Source organism: Grammomys surdaster, unplaced genomic scaffold (assembly GCF_004785775.1).
Source record: "Grammomys surdaster isolate TR1022 unplaced genomic scaffold, NIH_TR_1.0 125216, whole genome shotgun sequence".
NCBI lineage: Eukaryota > Metazoa > Chordata > Mammalia > Rodentia > Muridae > Grammomys > Grammomys surdaster.
In genome coordinates, this window is record NW_021620106.1 from 33,557 (window position 1) to 47,193 (window position 13,637).

The 13,637-nt window shown below is 47.0% G+C and overlaps 2 protein-coding genes across 11 annotated transcripts in view; one reads left to right on the forward strand and one right to left on the reverse strand.

Annotated features, from left to right (window-relative positions):
* The first annotated feature begins 609 nt into the window (after positions 1-609).
* LOC114637180 (death domain-containing membrane protein NRADD) lies at positions 610-3,915 on the forward strand. 7 transcript variants are annotated; one of them, XM_028785388.1, is made up of 7 exons: positions 614-716; positions 1,306-1,351; positions 1,788-1,936; positions 2,177-2,332; positions 2,797-2,986; positions 3,076-3,218; positions 3,295-3,915. In XM_028785388.1, the coding sequence occupies exons 2-7, from the start codon at positions 1,329-1,331 to the stop codon at positions 3,612-3,614; spliced, it is 981 nt and encodes a 326-aa protein (XP_028641221.1). In that variant the 5' UTR covers positions 614-716; positions 1,306-1,328; the 3' UTR covers positions 3,615-3,915. The 7 variants fall into 7 exon arrangements, with proteins under 7 accessions (XP_028641223.1, XP_028641226.1, XP_028641221.1 ...); XM_028785387.1 differs by lacking the exon at positions 614-716 and adding an exon at positions 733-1,121; XM_028785390.1 differs by lacking the exon at positions 1,306-1,351 and having other exon boundaries at positions 610-716.
* A 2,518-nt stretch (positions 3,916-6,433) lies between these two features.
* Setd2 (SET domain containing 2, histone lysine methyltransferase) overlaps positions 6,434-13,637 on the reverse strand; it is a 91,239-nt gene continuing 84,035 nt past the window's right edge. For 3 of the 4 annotated variants that reach the window (XR_003713734.1, XM_028785360.1, XM_028785359.1), the window contains 3 exons: positions 9,630-9,710; positions 7,538-7,639; positions 6,434-7,240 (listed from right to left, as the gene is read on the reverse strand). Coding sequence is in view for 2 of the 4 variants with exons in the window: in XM_028785360.1 (XP_028641193.1) it covers positions 7,079-7,240; positions 7,538-7,639; positions 9,630-9,710 (345 nt within the window). In the remaining 2 variants the exon portion in view is untranslated. Of the gene's footprint in view, positions 7,241-7,537; positions 7,640-9,629; positions 9,711-13,637 lie in introns of those variants that run through there. The other variant, XM_028785361.1, reaches the window with a different exon arrangement.

A 13,637-nucleotide genomic window follows, 5' to 3' on the forward strand; every position in this document is an offset into this window, starting at 1 on the left:
CACCCTCCAGCTCAGGGATTGGTAGAGGGCATCACCAGGAAGTCCCGCCCCTCGCCGGCTGAGGGGAGACCTGGCGTCGGCCTCTGAGGCCGCGGCTGCATATTTTGCACAATCTGGGGTGGGTGGGGATCCCTACTTCCAAACCCCACGTCCCAGTAAAGCACAAAGACCACCCGTGGCCTTAATCCCCAAAGGTGACTATCGCTGCCCATTCTCAGCAATAAACTTGGCCGACTTTTGTAACCTCTTGGTTTCTTGAGTATACATGTGCCCGCCGTCCTTGGCCTTCAGTGGCCACCAATCTTAGCCTCTGTTACCAGGTCTGGCCTGGCATATTCTTCCTGACAGGCTGGCCTCCGTGTAACCTGGAGCCTCCTCTGTCTTTGCCAGCCGTCTCTTGGCTCCAGGTTCTCAGCTCTCGCGGTCCATTGCGTGGCGTTTGCATGCCATTGGCGCGCTCTGCCAACCAGGCTGCTGTCTGCTTCTGTGCGGAGCGCTTCTGCGTGCTCCGGCGTGGGGCGGGGGCGGGACCGCGCCCTCGAACTCAGCCCCGCCTCTTCATTGTCCTGCTCCCCTCTAAAACACCACCCCCCATTGGTCCGCCCTTGCCTTGGCTCACTCTTTCTTGGGCAGACCGGAACCTGTCCTCTCCAGGGACTCCCGTCGTCTTCCTAGCTGAGTGGATCCTGGCACCCTTGGAGGGGTGGCCGCAGAAGGTCAGGAGAGGTGGGAGTGACTAGCTGGGCTCTTGCTAGGTGGAAGGGGCCAAAACTTTTTCTGTCTTCCACCTTTAGTGCTCTGATCCTGCGGGTACCAGCGTCTGTTTTGGGGTGTGTATGGGCCTGCAGGGGCTGTTGAATTGTTTCTTCCCATTTTGGGCTTGGAGATGGGTGGGGAGCCCTGAAGAAGTTCCACTCCAGCAGTTCAGGATGGGTGGGGCAGATTCCAAGGCCTGTCTGCTGCTACTGGTTTACAGACCCACCCACCAACTAGGATCCCAGAAGCCCCCAACTCTCAGTGTGGCGACACAAACATACATAGTCCATAAAGGGGCCACCGACACCAGAGGCTTACCTGACTACAGTACCGAACTGCTGATAGCCCTACCACAGACACACCATGTGGGTAGATCTGTTAGGGACTTGAAGGGCCTCTTTTAGTCTCTTTCTTATTCAAGGCAGATCTCTCCTTCTTCCAGATCTGGAGCCTCTCCTCAGTAGCCTGCAGGAAGTGGCCTCAGCAGATTTAGTACTCTAGGGTCCAGATGGGTCCTTGGACTGAGTCGGCCCTGTTCTTCCATTTCAGGCCTTCTGAGATCTGTATGGTCTATGAGCTTGGTGAGCCCATTAAGGTATCACTTCACTCAATCCCTGACCAGGAAAGGGCTGGCCACTGGCCCTGGAGGTAACAGAGGGAGCACAGGCAGTGTAGGAGGTCTGGCCTGGGGACCTTAGGATGCTGGGTTTTGGCAGGTGTGTATAATTATTAGTTCCTAGGGAGCCTGAGATGGGGGTCACAGCACATGTATCTTTACCCTCCTTTAAACGTCCCCAGACTCAGCCCAGGTATTTGGGAAGGTCTTTGAGATAGATGGGTGATTTCTATCCTGAGCTGTACCCTATGGCATCAGTTTTGGCTAGCAGGGGGCAGCTGTTAACCTCCACCTGACACAGAGGGAAAAACTGTTCCAGCCCTGATGTGAATCAGGATGGAGTGAACTAATAACTGGGACAGGCTGCCTCAGGGACTCCTGACAGCAGATCTGAGATTTCCTCATATTCCTACAGAGTATTCCAGAAGGAGAACCCAGAGAAGCAGGCTCCAAGCTCCATCAGTTCAGTTCTGTGTTTGACTCTCCTTCACCAAAAAACAGCCCAGCAAGCAGTGCCTGGCAGCGCCATGCTTCATAATGTCAGCAAAGGTGTGGTCTATTCAGGTAGGCATTCCTTGACCCAGATCCTAGGTTGCAGACAGATTGGGAGGTTAGAGTGAGTCATATACAAGTCTATTCATGGGGTCTTTAGTCCCTGACCCTTGAACCCTACCTACACTGAGTACAAGGATTGGTCACTGGATAAGGCAGAAGAGAGCACTGGTATTTACTTCCAGTTAAGTTTTATTTTTATGATCCTGTGACTACAGCATACATCAGTGTGTTCTCATTTTACCCTGGAAGCCAACCAATCTAGTGCCATGATAAAGAGGTGGCGCAACCAGGGTGAAAAGAAAGAGATCAAGAAAGCTTCCAGAGGAGATCCTGCCATGTGTTTAGAAGGAGAAGATACAATAGCAAGACGTTTGGATGCTTCTGGAAGATGGCAAGGAACATCTGGTAGGGACTGTGTCCACAATGGCAAGCAAGGAACCACTTATGTGTACATATGTGCACGTATGTCTGTGAGAGTGCCCACAGAGGCTGTAAGAGTCATCATCAAATCCCCTGGAGATTGAGTTCCAGGTGGTGGCGATCCGTCTACACACTGGATGGATCACCACCACCTGGAACTCAGTAGTGCTGGGAACAGAATTCTGGTCCTGTGGTGAAACAAACACCATTAACCACTCAGCAAGCATGTGGGGGTTCAGAGACTTTCTCCTCCTATCATGTGGATCCTAGGGGATCAAACTCAGGTTGTCATACTTGGTGGCACATATCTATCTGCTGAGCCATCCTTGCCACACCCCGGGACCAGCCAACTCTGTATGCTGAGTTAGCTTTTGGAATGTTCTGCCAAGATGGTCTGTCTAGGTGAGGCTGCCGTGACTCCCTATCTCAACCACTGTCTGTCTTCACAGATACAGCCCTGAAGGGGCAGGATGGGAACAGGGAAGGAATGTGGGGAGGAGCTGGGGGAGCCCTAGCCCCCAATACCTCCTCCCTATTTCCCCCTGAGCCTCCAGGGGCCTCAAGCAACATCATTCCTGTCTACTGTGCTCTCCTAGCTACTGTGGTCCTTGGTCTGCTTGCCTACGTGGCCTTCAAATGGTAGGTGGTCTGGGTACTGTCCTGTGGCATCCCCTCCATGCCTGGACTCTGAGGCAGTTCCTTGTCTTAGTACCCTCTACCCCCTACAGCTGGCGCTCACATAAGCAAAGGCAACAGTTGGCTAAAGCTCGGACTGTAGAGCTGGGGGACCCTGACAGGGACCAGAGGCATGGTGACAGCAGTGTCTTCGTGGACTCTCCTCGTGGTCTGGAGCCTTGTATTCCCAGCCAGGGTGAGCACATTTCCTTAGTCTTTTCTATAACTAGTGCTATCCCACCATCCACTAACACTTCTCTCTCCCACCCCAGGACCACATCCAGATCTTGGCTGCCGACTTTACCTGCATATTCCGCAGCAGCAGCAGGAGGAAGTCCAGCGGCTCTTGATGTTGGGTGAACCTGCCAAGGGCTGGCAAGGGCTGGCAGGCCACCTGGGCTACCAAGCTGAGGCTGTGGAAACCATGGCCTGTGACCAGGTGCCAGCCTACACCCTGCTAAGGGACTGGGCTGCCCAAGAAGGCAGTAGGGCTACCCTCAGAGTGCTAGAGGATGCTCTGGCTGCCATAGGCCGAGAAGATGTGGTCCGAGTTTTAAGCTCACCACCAGCTGAGGGCTGCTCTGTGGTATGAGTGACACCTCCCAGTGTTGCCTGCCCTAGCTCTGGGCATTCTCCTGGCCTCATGTCCTTCATGGGCTTCCAACTACTTCTCTGGCTTCAGCCTGCTGTTGTGGCACAACACAGAAGATCTAGACACTTTATGTCCCTTCCCCCTCCTCTCCAAGACAGGAAGGGAAGATATGGGGGGATGGGTAAGAGTAGGGCATGGCTTTGCCCACAGATCCTCAATCTGCCTCTTATGTGCTCCAGCTCATTTTTTTCTATTTCATTTTAAAATCACATATTAAAGGCACCTTTAGACTTTTTTCCTAGCCTACTCGGTTGGCTCCTTGGACCTGTAAGACAGTCAAGTAGCTGTGAAAGAGGCCCAGATAAGGACTTGGGGATATGGAAAGGGGCAGGGCACTTCTGTACATGGGCTGTAGAGGTCCAGGCCAGTGTTCACCCTCCTGCCCCTTCAGTGTTTGGCTCACATTAAGAAGTCATGTCTCCTCCTGAACCCCAGTCACCTTTGCTCAGTGGAGGCCCGTTTAGTAAGTCCTCTACCCCTAAGATTCCCATGGTGCCGCAAAGGGCCCTTTGTGTGACTTGTGTTGTGACAGGCAAGATGCAAGGTAATTGTGGTGAGCTAGTTGTTAAAGATGTCAGATCATCTTTAGACAAGAAAAAGATGGAGGTTTCAATACTGGGACTCAGTGGCAGAGCACTTGTATAGCACACTCAAGGTCCTAGGTTTAATTTCCAGGGCTACAAAAAATAAATAAAAAATAAAGAGCAGACTGCCATCCAGGCTAAGGAATCCCACACAGGCTTCCACAGTTGGTCATGTGGTTTGAACACAAGTGGCCAAGCAGGCTGTTCAGGACAGGGAGTTGAGCCAAAACCACCTGTACTTCCATGCACACACCCATCCTGAAGTGGGCGCAGGTAGCTAGGTTATTCTGCCTTCTAGGAGGGACCAGTGCAATGGATGAAAGGACTTTAGGTTCATCCAGACTCACTGAGAAGACATGAGGTCTGGTGAAATGGAGGTCAAGGGAGATCCTACTCCCTCCCTCACTGCACTGAGAAGCTCCTAGGATTTGCTGCTCTGTATGAGGCTTACTGTAAGCTGCTTCTGTTGCTCCTCGGAAAGAGCTTCCCAGAGCTGTGTAACAATGTCTTGGTTAAAATAAATGGCAGCCAGCCATAGTAGCTCATACCCGTAGTCCCAGTGCTCAGGAGGCTGAGGTAAGATCAGCATGGCTTTGATGCCAGACTGAGCTACAGAGTGAGACCATCTCAAAAAAAAAAAAAAAAAAAAAAAAAAAGTTGGGGAGGGGGAGGGACGTTACCTCCATCCTAAGAAGACCCTCAGGCTAATCCCCAAAGATGAGAAAAACCAGGGAAGGCTCAGACCAGCTGGGAACATCACTCCACTTCAGCAGTCAGCTGCTGGGCCATCAAGGACTGAGTCAGCAATGAGCATAAAATTTTCCATGAACAAACTGGCACACTCTATCCCCACTAAGGTCATTTAAACATAAGGGAGTATGGGTTGAAGATGAAAACATTTGTCTTCTAAAACTTGACCTCTGTGACAGGAGATGGCCTCAATATCCTTGGAGAAACACGAACACTCACTACAACAGGCACTAGATATTGTCGAGGGTTGAGTGAATTATAGTCCACTTAATACAAGAATGTGTTTTAAGGTCATAAAGTAGAACACGACTAGAATTAGTCTACGGTTCATAGTCATGTACTGGTGATCAAGTAGCTTTGTACAGGACTGGCACGGTATTTGGCTGAAGTAAACCAGAGATACCCAAGATATGTGCAATGGGGGCTACAGGTAAGAACTATGCCATTTCATTTAAGGTACTCGGTTATCCACACACCTGTAGCCAACCCCCAGAGGTAGTGAGGGAAGACTCCCTACCCAGCATACATACCATAAAGTAAGAATTTCTGCCCTCTATTATAGGACTGTAAATGAGTGAAGCTTGGTTGTTTTTTTTTTTGGGGGGGGGGGGGTAAAGATTTGTGTGAGTACACTATGGCTATCTTCAGACACATCACAAGAGGGCACTGGATCCCATTACAGGTGGTTGTGAGCCACCATGTGGTTGCTGGGAATTGAACTCTAATCGCTGAGCCAGCTTGGTTGGTCTTAAGTCTCACCTACAGTGCCAATTTCTATAAGAGTTGGAAGGATATACCCTAATCTCTGAGATACTTAGTACAGGCAGAAGGTGCTCTAATTTCTGTCAGGCCTCAACCTAGCCCTGTTCTGCAGAGCAGAATCACATTTGTGAGGAACAGATGGGCCCCAGTCTAGTATGAACTTCCTCTCTGTTGAAAACTCATCACCAAAGAGGCCACTGCCGAGCCTAGATAAAACACACACATTCTCACCATATGTTGGTACCCACACCCCTTCCACAGCTGTCCTTTGCTGTCTTCCCTCTTGTCCAGGCTTAGTGTCAAGTAACAAAGTGAGAAGTTAGGACCCACACATTGAATGAACACTCCTGTGGGATGGGAGAAGTGAAGTCTGAAGGCAGAATGGTCCAATAACACTCTCCAGCAAAGAGAGAAGACATTTGGCTTTTCTCTTGATTGACCCAGCAGCCAAATTAAAACAAGCCAGTGGCAATGAGGTCTCAGGAGAAACATCCTCTGGTCTGGAATGACTAAATTGTCTCATCTGAGCTCAGCCTCAAGAACAAAGCTTATAATAAAATACAGTAGAAAGGTCAATCTTGGCCCCTACACACTAGGGCCACGACATCCTTTCTCCAGTAACATCAACACAAACAAACTTGATTAAGTTTGAGGGAACACACATTGCAAGTTCTTTAATTGATTTTATTTTTTACATAAAAAGTTCAGTAAAAATTGGATAAAGTAAAGTGATCTTAAGCAGTAAATCAATCTTATCAACATAGCACAAGGCTGGCCAAAACCACAAGGCAGCCTGCTTTGGAATATTTACATGATAACAAATTAAACCTTGCAGGAGAATTTATACTATCCTTACAAAGTCGTTCCATGATTCCAGCACATAAATGCTAACAGCAAACAAAAACTGAACAAAAACCAGGAAAAACAAACAAATTATTTTCAATATATTCACATATACATTAAAATATAATACATATCATCAGGGTAAAGGATCTTCAGGGAGGGTGCGCATGGGTCTGTGCGCTGACAGCACCGCCAAGGGGGAGACTCAAAGTTGAGAATGGGGTCAAGTGTGGCCAAGGTCTTCCCTAGGCTACTGCCTCTGATGGCCTGTAACTGTTCCACCAACAGCTCACAACTAGGGGTCATTTGTAGACAGAGCTCACTTTTGCAGCTTACAGTTGACACCTGCAAGTTTGAACTGCTCAGGATGGTGGGTCATCACATCAGTAGCACAGCCCTGGCTGTGGGGTAGGGCAAAAGCCACAGGATTCATCCTTTCTGCTCATACTCCACTCTGGCCTGACGTCACTCTAGTTCAGTGTCCTCTTTAGGTTTGTAAACAGCCCCGAACTTCTGCATGTACTTCTTGATGTACTCCTTGGTTTTGTGTTTCACATTCTCATTGCACTCCAGATCCTCAGGGTTTTTACAGTACTTCAGCTCCTTATTCATGACTCCATGAGTCAGCTGTTCAGGGCACAGAAGGAGAGACCGCAGATACCATCAGAAGAAGGGACATTTGACAGGGAAGACAGACTTGGAATTAAATCAAAGTGTGGGTTTGGGTAAGCTGATACAGGACGCAGGAGAAACCCAGCTTTCAAGTCTCTTAGATACCTCCTTTCCTACTTCTGAACCTTGCCTTACATTCCTGGGCCCCAAGCCCTGGCATCTGGCACATAAACCATCCTTCCTGATGGAGAGTATCTTTGAAGGTACATAGTTTGCTAGGAACACCAACAGACCAGAAGCATGGGAGGGTACCTTTCGTGCGAGGTGCTTGAAATCTTCTGTTGTGGTGATCCTGCCCACCTTGCAGTCAGGCTTCCGGTAAGGATTCAGGCACTGGACAATGAACTGAGACATCTGCAGACAGAAGAGAAGGGAGGAGACAAGCTGTTCAACTGTGCAGATGAGATCAGCAAAAAGCACAGCCAGCCATCCCTGTTTCCTCCCTCAGCTGCTGGTCTAGGACAATACTAGGAAGCCAGTGAGATGCAAGACAGTGATCCTGGCCCAGCCCTGAAAGGAAAAGAGCCTTTTTAGCCAGACCAACCAAACCTCACGGAGAGAGGCAGCTGCAGGCTCCAACAACAAAGTTCTGGCAGTAGCCTCCAATTTCACATAGGTAAAATTCAAATGTTGCCAAGGTCATTGTGTTAAAGGCTGAAATCTATTATAGGTAATTAGGCTACAAGGGCTTCTCCATCATCAACAGGTTCTCATGGCCAGGGCTATAGCTCAGTTGGTAGTGTGTTTGTCTAACATTGTGTACTCCTATGAAGTTAGTGGCTAGGTTCTCTAGAACCTGGAGGCAAGGTGGGGCAGAACAGCTATTTTTGAATTACCAGAAGGCTTTGCAACCCTAGAATCTCCAGGTAGGGGTTTTGTCCTTAAAGGTTACTTCAAGCGTTTTAAGTATTACACAGACCATAACCACCAAAACCATATGGACACATGGGTAACAGCCAGAAGGATGACCCAGGGCAGGACCTGCCATCTCCAATGCCCTTTTCTGGGCTACTTCTGTAAGGTTTGTCCTACAGAGGCAACTTTTAGGTGTCAGGGTCAAGACCAAGCAATTATGGTATAAGGTCACAGAGGAAAAAGGAAGACAGAAGCTACTGACAGCTACTTCAAGGAAGTGCCCCAAACAGGGCAGGGCCTCTCCATCCCTAAAAATCTGACCCTGTTATATCTACATAAGCCTTCTGAACTGCCTTTGTTTGTTCAACTACCACAGCTGGCTGGATGAGCTTCTTACTCAAAGGATGTTCTGTGATTGCCTGGCCTCCACATTTTCCCCCTTTCAACCTACCCCTTCTTAGTCAAGGCTCTGATTGTTCTCAGCTTCAAGTCAGTGGTTCCCTAAACCTCAACACAAAGCACTACACAAAAGGGCACAAAACTGTCCAGCCTTAGGCTCCACACCCCTCAGGTGACCAGTGCTCAAGACTTAGGACTTCCGGAAAGAGGTGACACTTTCTTGCTTCTTTCTGTTTATTCTCATGCTACATTTACCTTCCTTCCTGGTCTGTCTGACCAGTTCCTAACCTAGATTTAAGAGCCTTTCACGATATTCTAAGCACTGGTTTCCAACCCTGGCATGGCCCACTTTTCACACAGCTGCAGTTCTTCTTCACAGGTCTGTTAACTTGAACACACTATGAACCCTTTCAATGAAAGAAGTCCAGAGTTTAGAATCTGGGGGCTGGTGAGATGGCTTAGTGAGCAAAGGCATCACTGAGCTTAATGGTCTGAGTCTGATTCTCATGACCACCACCCACGTGTCATGGCACTCCCAGCTCCCAACTTTTAGTGTCCTTATGGGTGGAGACAGACACACTGAGAGGATGGAGCAAGCAGGAGACAGCACAGGAAGAGAACTATAGTTGGTCAGAGGACTTGAAATTCAACTTAAGAGTTGTGATCTTAAAAGTCTCTCTAACAACAACAATTTCAGTCTTGGTTATCTCAAGGGCTGTTGTAACAAATACCAGAGTGCTTACTGTTGTAAAAAGACATAAAAATGTATCATCAGAAACAACTAGTCAAATCATGCAAGTAAGTAAGGAAGCACCCAATACTGCAACAAGCCTAATACTGTATAGAGCTTTCTTCTTGTTGTCTGAGATGCTACAGAAGGCCCACAGTGAAACAGCAAATATGTTGGCAGATGGACTCCCTCAGGCCAGTAGGAGATAATTATGCAATTCTTGACAGGTAAAACAGCACTTTGGGCCACGAGACACAAGCTAAACCATCTTCAGACAAGACAGATGCATATACTTAGGCGAGACACAAAGAGCTCACACCAAGCCAGAGGACTGTGCTTTCCACATCTTCCAAACCTTACCTCTTTTCTGAATACTTCTTTGCTTTTCTTTGCCAGTTCACTGGAGGTGTCTGCTTCTGCTGTCTTGGGCTTTTTTGATGTCTAGAAAGAGAAACACAATAGTGCTGACATGAGGTGTCAGTTTGGTGACGCCCTACTGTTCCAGAACTCACATGTCTTTCCCCTAGTAGGGCTAACCTGACCAAAGGACAGGGTCTGGAAGCTCCTTGACTAATAATAGTTTCAAAATGGACCACGACTCTGGCCTCCTTCTAAGCCTAATTTCAATCCTCCACCGTAAGTCGAAGCTCCACCTTTAATCTTTCATGTAGCTATACATTCAACTTGTTTCACAGGTGCTCACTCTGCAGGATGTGCAGTATCTACACTCAAAGTCATTGAATCTTTCTAGGTTCTGACATTCCAGAACAAAGTTAAGTGTTCCACTCTGAAGATCCTTGGGACTTCCACCTTTCCTTCCAAAGTAGAGCTGCCTAGACTACAAACAACAGCCTCAACACAAGGAACAAGAGACTCTGTCTCAAAAAAGCTCCAAATAAACACAAAACTAAGGGGTTATGTACGACACTGGCAGTAGACATGGCATGGGTGCCATTCATGTCAGGGAACACATGAGTAGATGCTAAGACCACTAATACCCTTTTCCCAAAGTGGCAAGACGATGATAAATTTAGAAATACACCTTTCTAGCAATGCCAGAGGAGAGGATACCAAATTCCCCTACCCAGACAAGACCAAGAGGTCATGAGCTATCAGCCCTAGCATACAAGCCATGTGCACACAACTAGAATGCCCTTCCCATGGAAAAAAATAATTATGAACATTCCTCTGGAATAAACATTTTCATGTTCTAGGACTATCAGCTGGTGCTATAGTGTTTCTAATAAGAAAAAAACCCAAAGGTTTATTTATATACATCTGAGTATATGTATATGGGCGGCACATATATGCTTCGTCTCTCTGTGAACTAGAACCAGACCTAGAGTTATATCTGCTCAGCTTAGAGCCAACAGGTGCTCTCAACCACCAGTCTAAACCCTATTTTTTTGTTGTTGTTTTGTTTGGTTTTTTTTTTTTTTTTTTGAGACAGGGTTTTTCTATGTACCCTTGGCCATCCTAGAACTCTGTGAGTAGACTGTACAGGCTGGCCTAGAATTCACAGAGATCCACTTGCCTCTGACTCCCGAGTGCTGAGATTAAAGGTGAGTGTTACCACTGCCCAGCTTTACCGTCTATTTTTATCTACTTTTATTATCTTTAATTATGAACACTCATCTGTGTGTAGATAGGTGCACGCGAGTGTGGGCACCTACGGGGGCCAGAGGCATCAGACTGCCTTGGAGATGGACTTGGCTGTGACCCACTCAACATGCTTCTGGAAATTGACTCAGGTCCACTGCAGGACAGTCATGTGCTCTTCTTAACCAGTAAGCCTTCTCTCCAGGCCCTGCTCACATTTTCCCTAGCAGTTTATAGCAATGCAGTTTTTATACCCAATTCCATGCTGCAGTCTGTCTCAATTATGTCCGCACACAGTACAAAGACTCTGTGTCGAGGAAGCCCTGCAAGTCCCTCTACTTACACTTGCTTCAGAAAAAGTGGCTTTTGGATTGCCCAGAGCTGACCAGTTAGAAAGGCTTAACATATATATTTGCCATTTCTCTACTCTCCATCTATGGCTATATGGGAGGTGGGGATGAGGGGTTAAACAGAGGCCCTCTCCCCCCTTTCCTAGGGAAAAAGTGAAACAAAACCCACAAGAAACTCTATTTTCTAATTTGACTTAGAATCTTTTTTTCTTTTAGACTACAGTCCCTTCTGCCTCCAGCTCCTGAGCTGGGCTTACACCCCCTCGTGTATGCACATATCATTCAGTAAAATACCAGGTAGCCAGAAATCCAGAATCATCTGACTATACGAGCACAGTGGCTTACACCTGTACTACCAGCACACGAGAAGCTGAGGCAAGAGGATAGCTCTAAGTAACTTCAAGGCCAACCTAGGCTATGCAGTAAGCTTTAGTACAGCCAGGATGACAGAGTCAATCACCTTTTTAAGACAAAAAAATTATATTTAAGGCAAGAAGTTCTCAGACTGTGGGTTTTGACCCCTGAGAGCTGCCCAACAAACCTTTTCATAAAAGTGAACTAATACAGGTGATTCATATAGGACATTACGATTCATAACAGTAACAAAATGACAGTTATGAAGTAGCAATGAAAATAATTTTATGATTGGGAATCACCACAACACGAGGAACTGTATTAAAGGGTTGCAGCATTAGGAAGAGCATTAGGAAGGTTGAGAACCACTACTCTAAATAGAATGTATTTTCAGAAAGCTAAGTTCCTCTGGGCCTAGGTTTGTAGCTCAGTTGGTAGAGTACTTGCCCAGCATGCAGGAAGCCCTGAATTTGACTCCAGCACTGCATAAACTTGGCATAGTGATGCATGCCTGTAATCTCAGCACTTGAGAGGCAGAGACAAGAGCATCAGTAGGTTCAAGGTCATCCTTGGCCACTTAGAAAGTTCAAGGTACCTGGTCTACATGAGGGGTGGGGGAATAAGAGGGGCTGGAAAGATAGCTCTGCAGTTAAGAATATGGACTTCTCTTCCAAAGAACCCAGGTTTGATTCCCAGCACCCACATAGCAGCCCACAAACATTTGTTAACCCCAGTTCCAGAGCATCAGATACTCTCTTCTGGCCTATACAAGCCCTAGGCACACAAGTGGTGTACAGACATGCGAACAGGCAAAACACTCATACACATAAAATAAAAAAAGAAAGCTAAAGAAATTCAATGCACTTTAGTTACTTTCTAATTCAATTCAACTTGGCAAGACTGGGAGAGCCTTAAAACCACACTGATAAAGCACAGTGCGCTGAGCTCAGGAGGACACTCGTGTGCTTTTGCCGCTGAGCAGCTGGGACTGAAAGAAAATGTGTTCAAATGAAGGATGTCAGACTTGTCTATCAAATAAACCATGAAATACAACTAAGAATTCTTGGGAGAAGTGATACTCATGAGCTAACTAGTTTGTGTCTGTATGGCATGGGAATCATTTCAGGCACTAACACTTACTTAAGCCCAATCCCAAGCAAAGAAGCAAACCTAGAGCCAAAGACAACACTTGTTGCTGCCAGGAAAAATTTTGGGATCCTCCCAATTCTCCAACAGTTCCACTAGATATTTTAGCATTTCCAACAATAGACTCCTATTGCCTACAAAAAATCTTTAGCACCAGAAAAGACATCAGACTGGACCGAATGGCCCTCAACTCATGATAGGTTAGAGCACACACCTGTAAAGAAAGCAGCCTCACTCACACTGGAGAAAACCACTAGACTATGGTGAAGACTATGGTGAAGAAAAAGCAGTTTGCCTTTTCCTTAATTTGGGTCACATAACATATGAAGTCAATGGATAACCATGGGAGCCTATGTAAGTGACAGTCAGATGAATGCACAGAACAAAATGAGCAGGAAAGAGGGCTTGGGAGAAAGGCAGTCTGTTTTTAGAAGCTGATCCTGCTGTCACCCTTCATGTTTGGAAATGACAAGAGATAGAGTCTCAGCACTTTCACATTACTAGAACTTTGAGTTCATCTGCATTCACTGGTAGATGGCTTTACCCCTGTGTGGCCCTGGTGCTAACAAAGAAAATGAATGATAGGACAAAAGGAAACCCTGTTCTTTATTAGACACAATTTAAGTCAAAAGCCTCTGTGCCTTTTAAGGGGCGGAGAGGGCTTAAGTTACAGAGATGGGCTCACAAATTTAGTTAAATCCTCTTTAGAATGTAAAGTATAAAAGATGACTTAGGGGCAGTGAGCAGGATGTAAAGTGAATTAAAATAAAGATTACTCAATGAGAAACTGAGTGTCTGGTGGCAGCATGGATCTAGAAGTAGAAGCAGAGTCATCAGGAATATGCTCTCAGACATCAACCTCAGTTCTCCAACACACACACACACACACACACACACACACACACACACACACACACAC

What these genes read in the sequence shown, in the direction of transcription:
- LOC114637180 (XM_028785388.1), top strand. Translation starts at nt 1,329, where the DNA reads ATGAGCTTGGTGAGCCCATTAAG. An exon ending in CAAAGGTGTGGTCTATTCAG is followed by an intron (nt 1,937 to 2,176) that starts GTAGGCATTCCT and finishes TTACCCTGGAAG; the next exon opens with CCAACCAATCTAGTGCCATG. An exon ending in AAGATGGCAAGGAACATCTG is followed by an intron (nt 2,333 to 2,796) that starts GTAGGGACTGTG and finishes CTGTCTTCACAG; the next exon opens with ATACAGCCCTGAAGGGGCAG.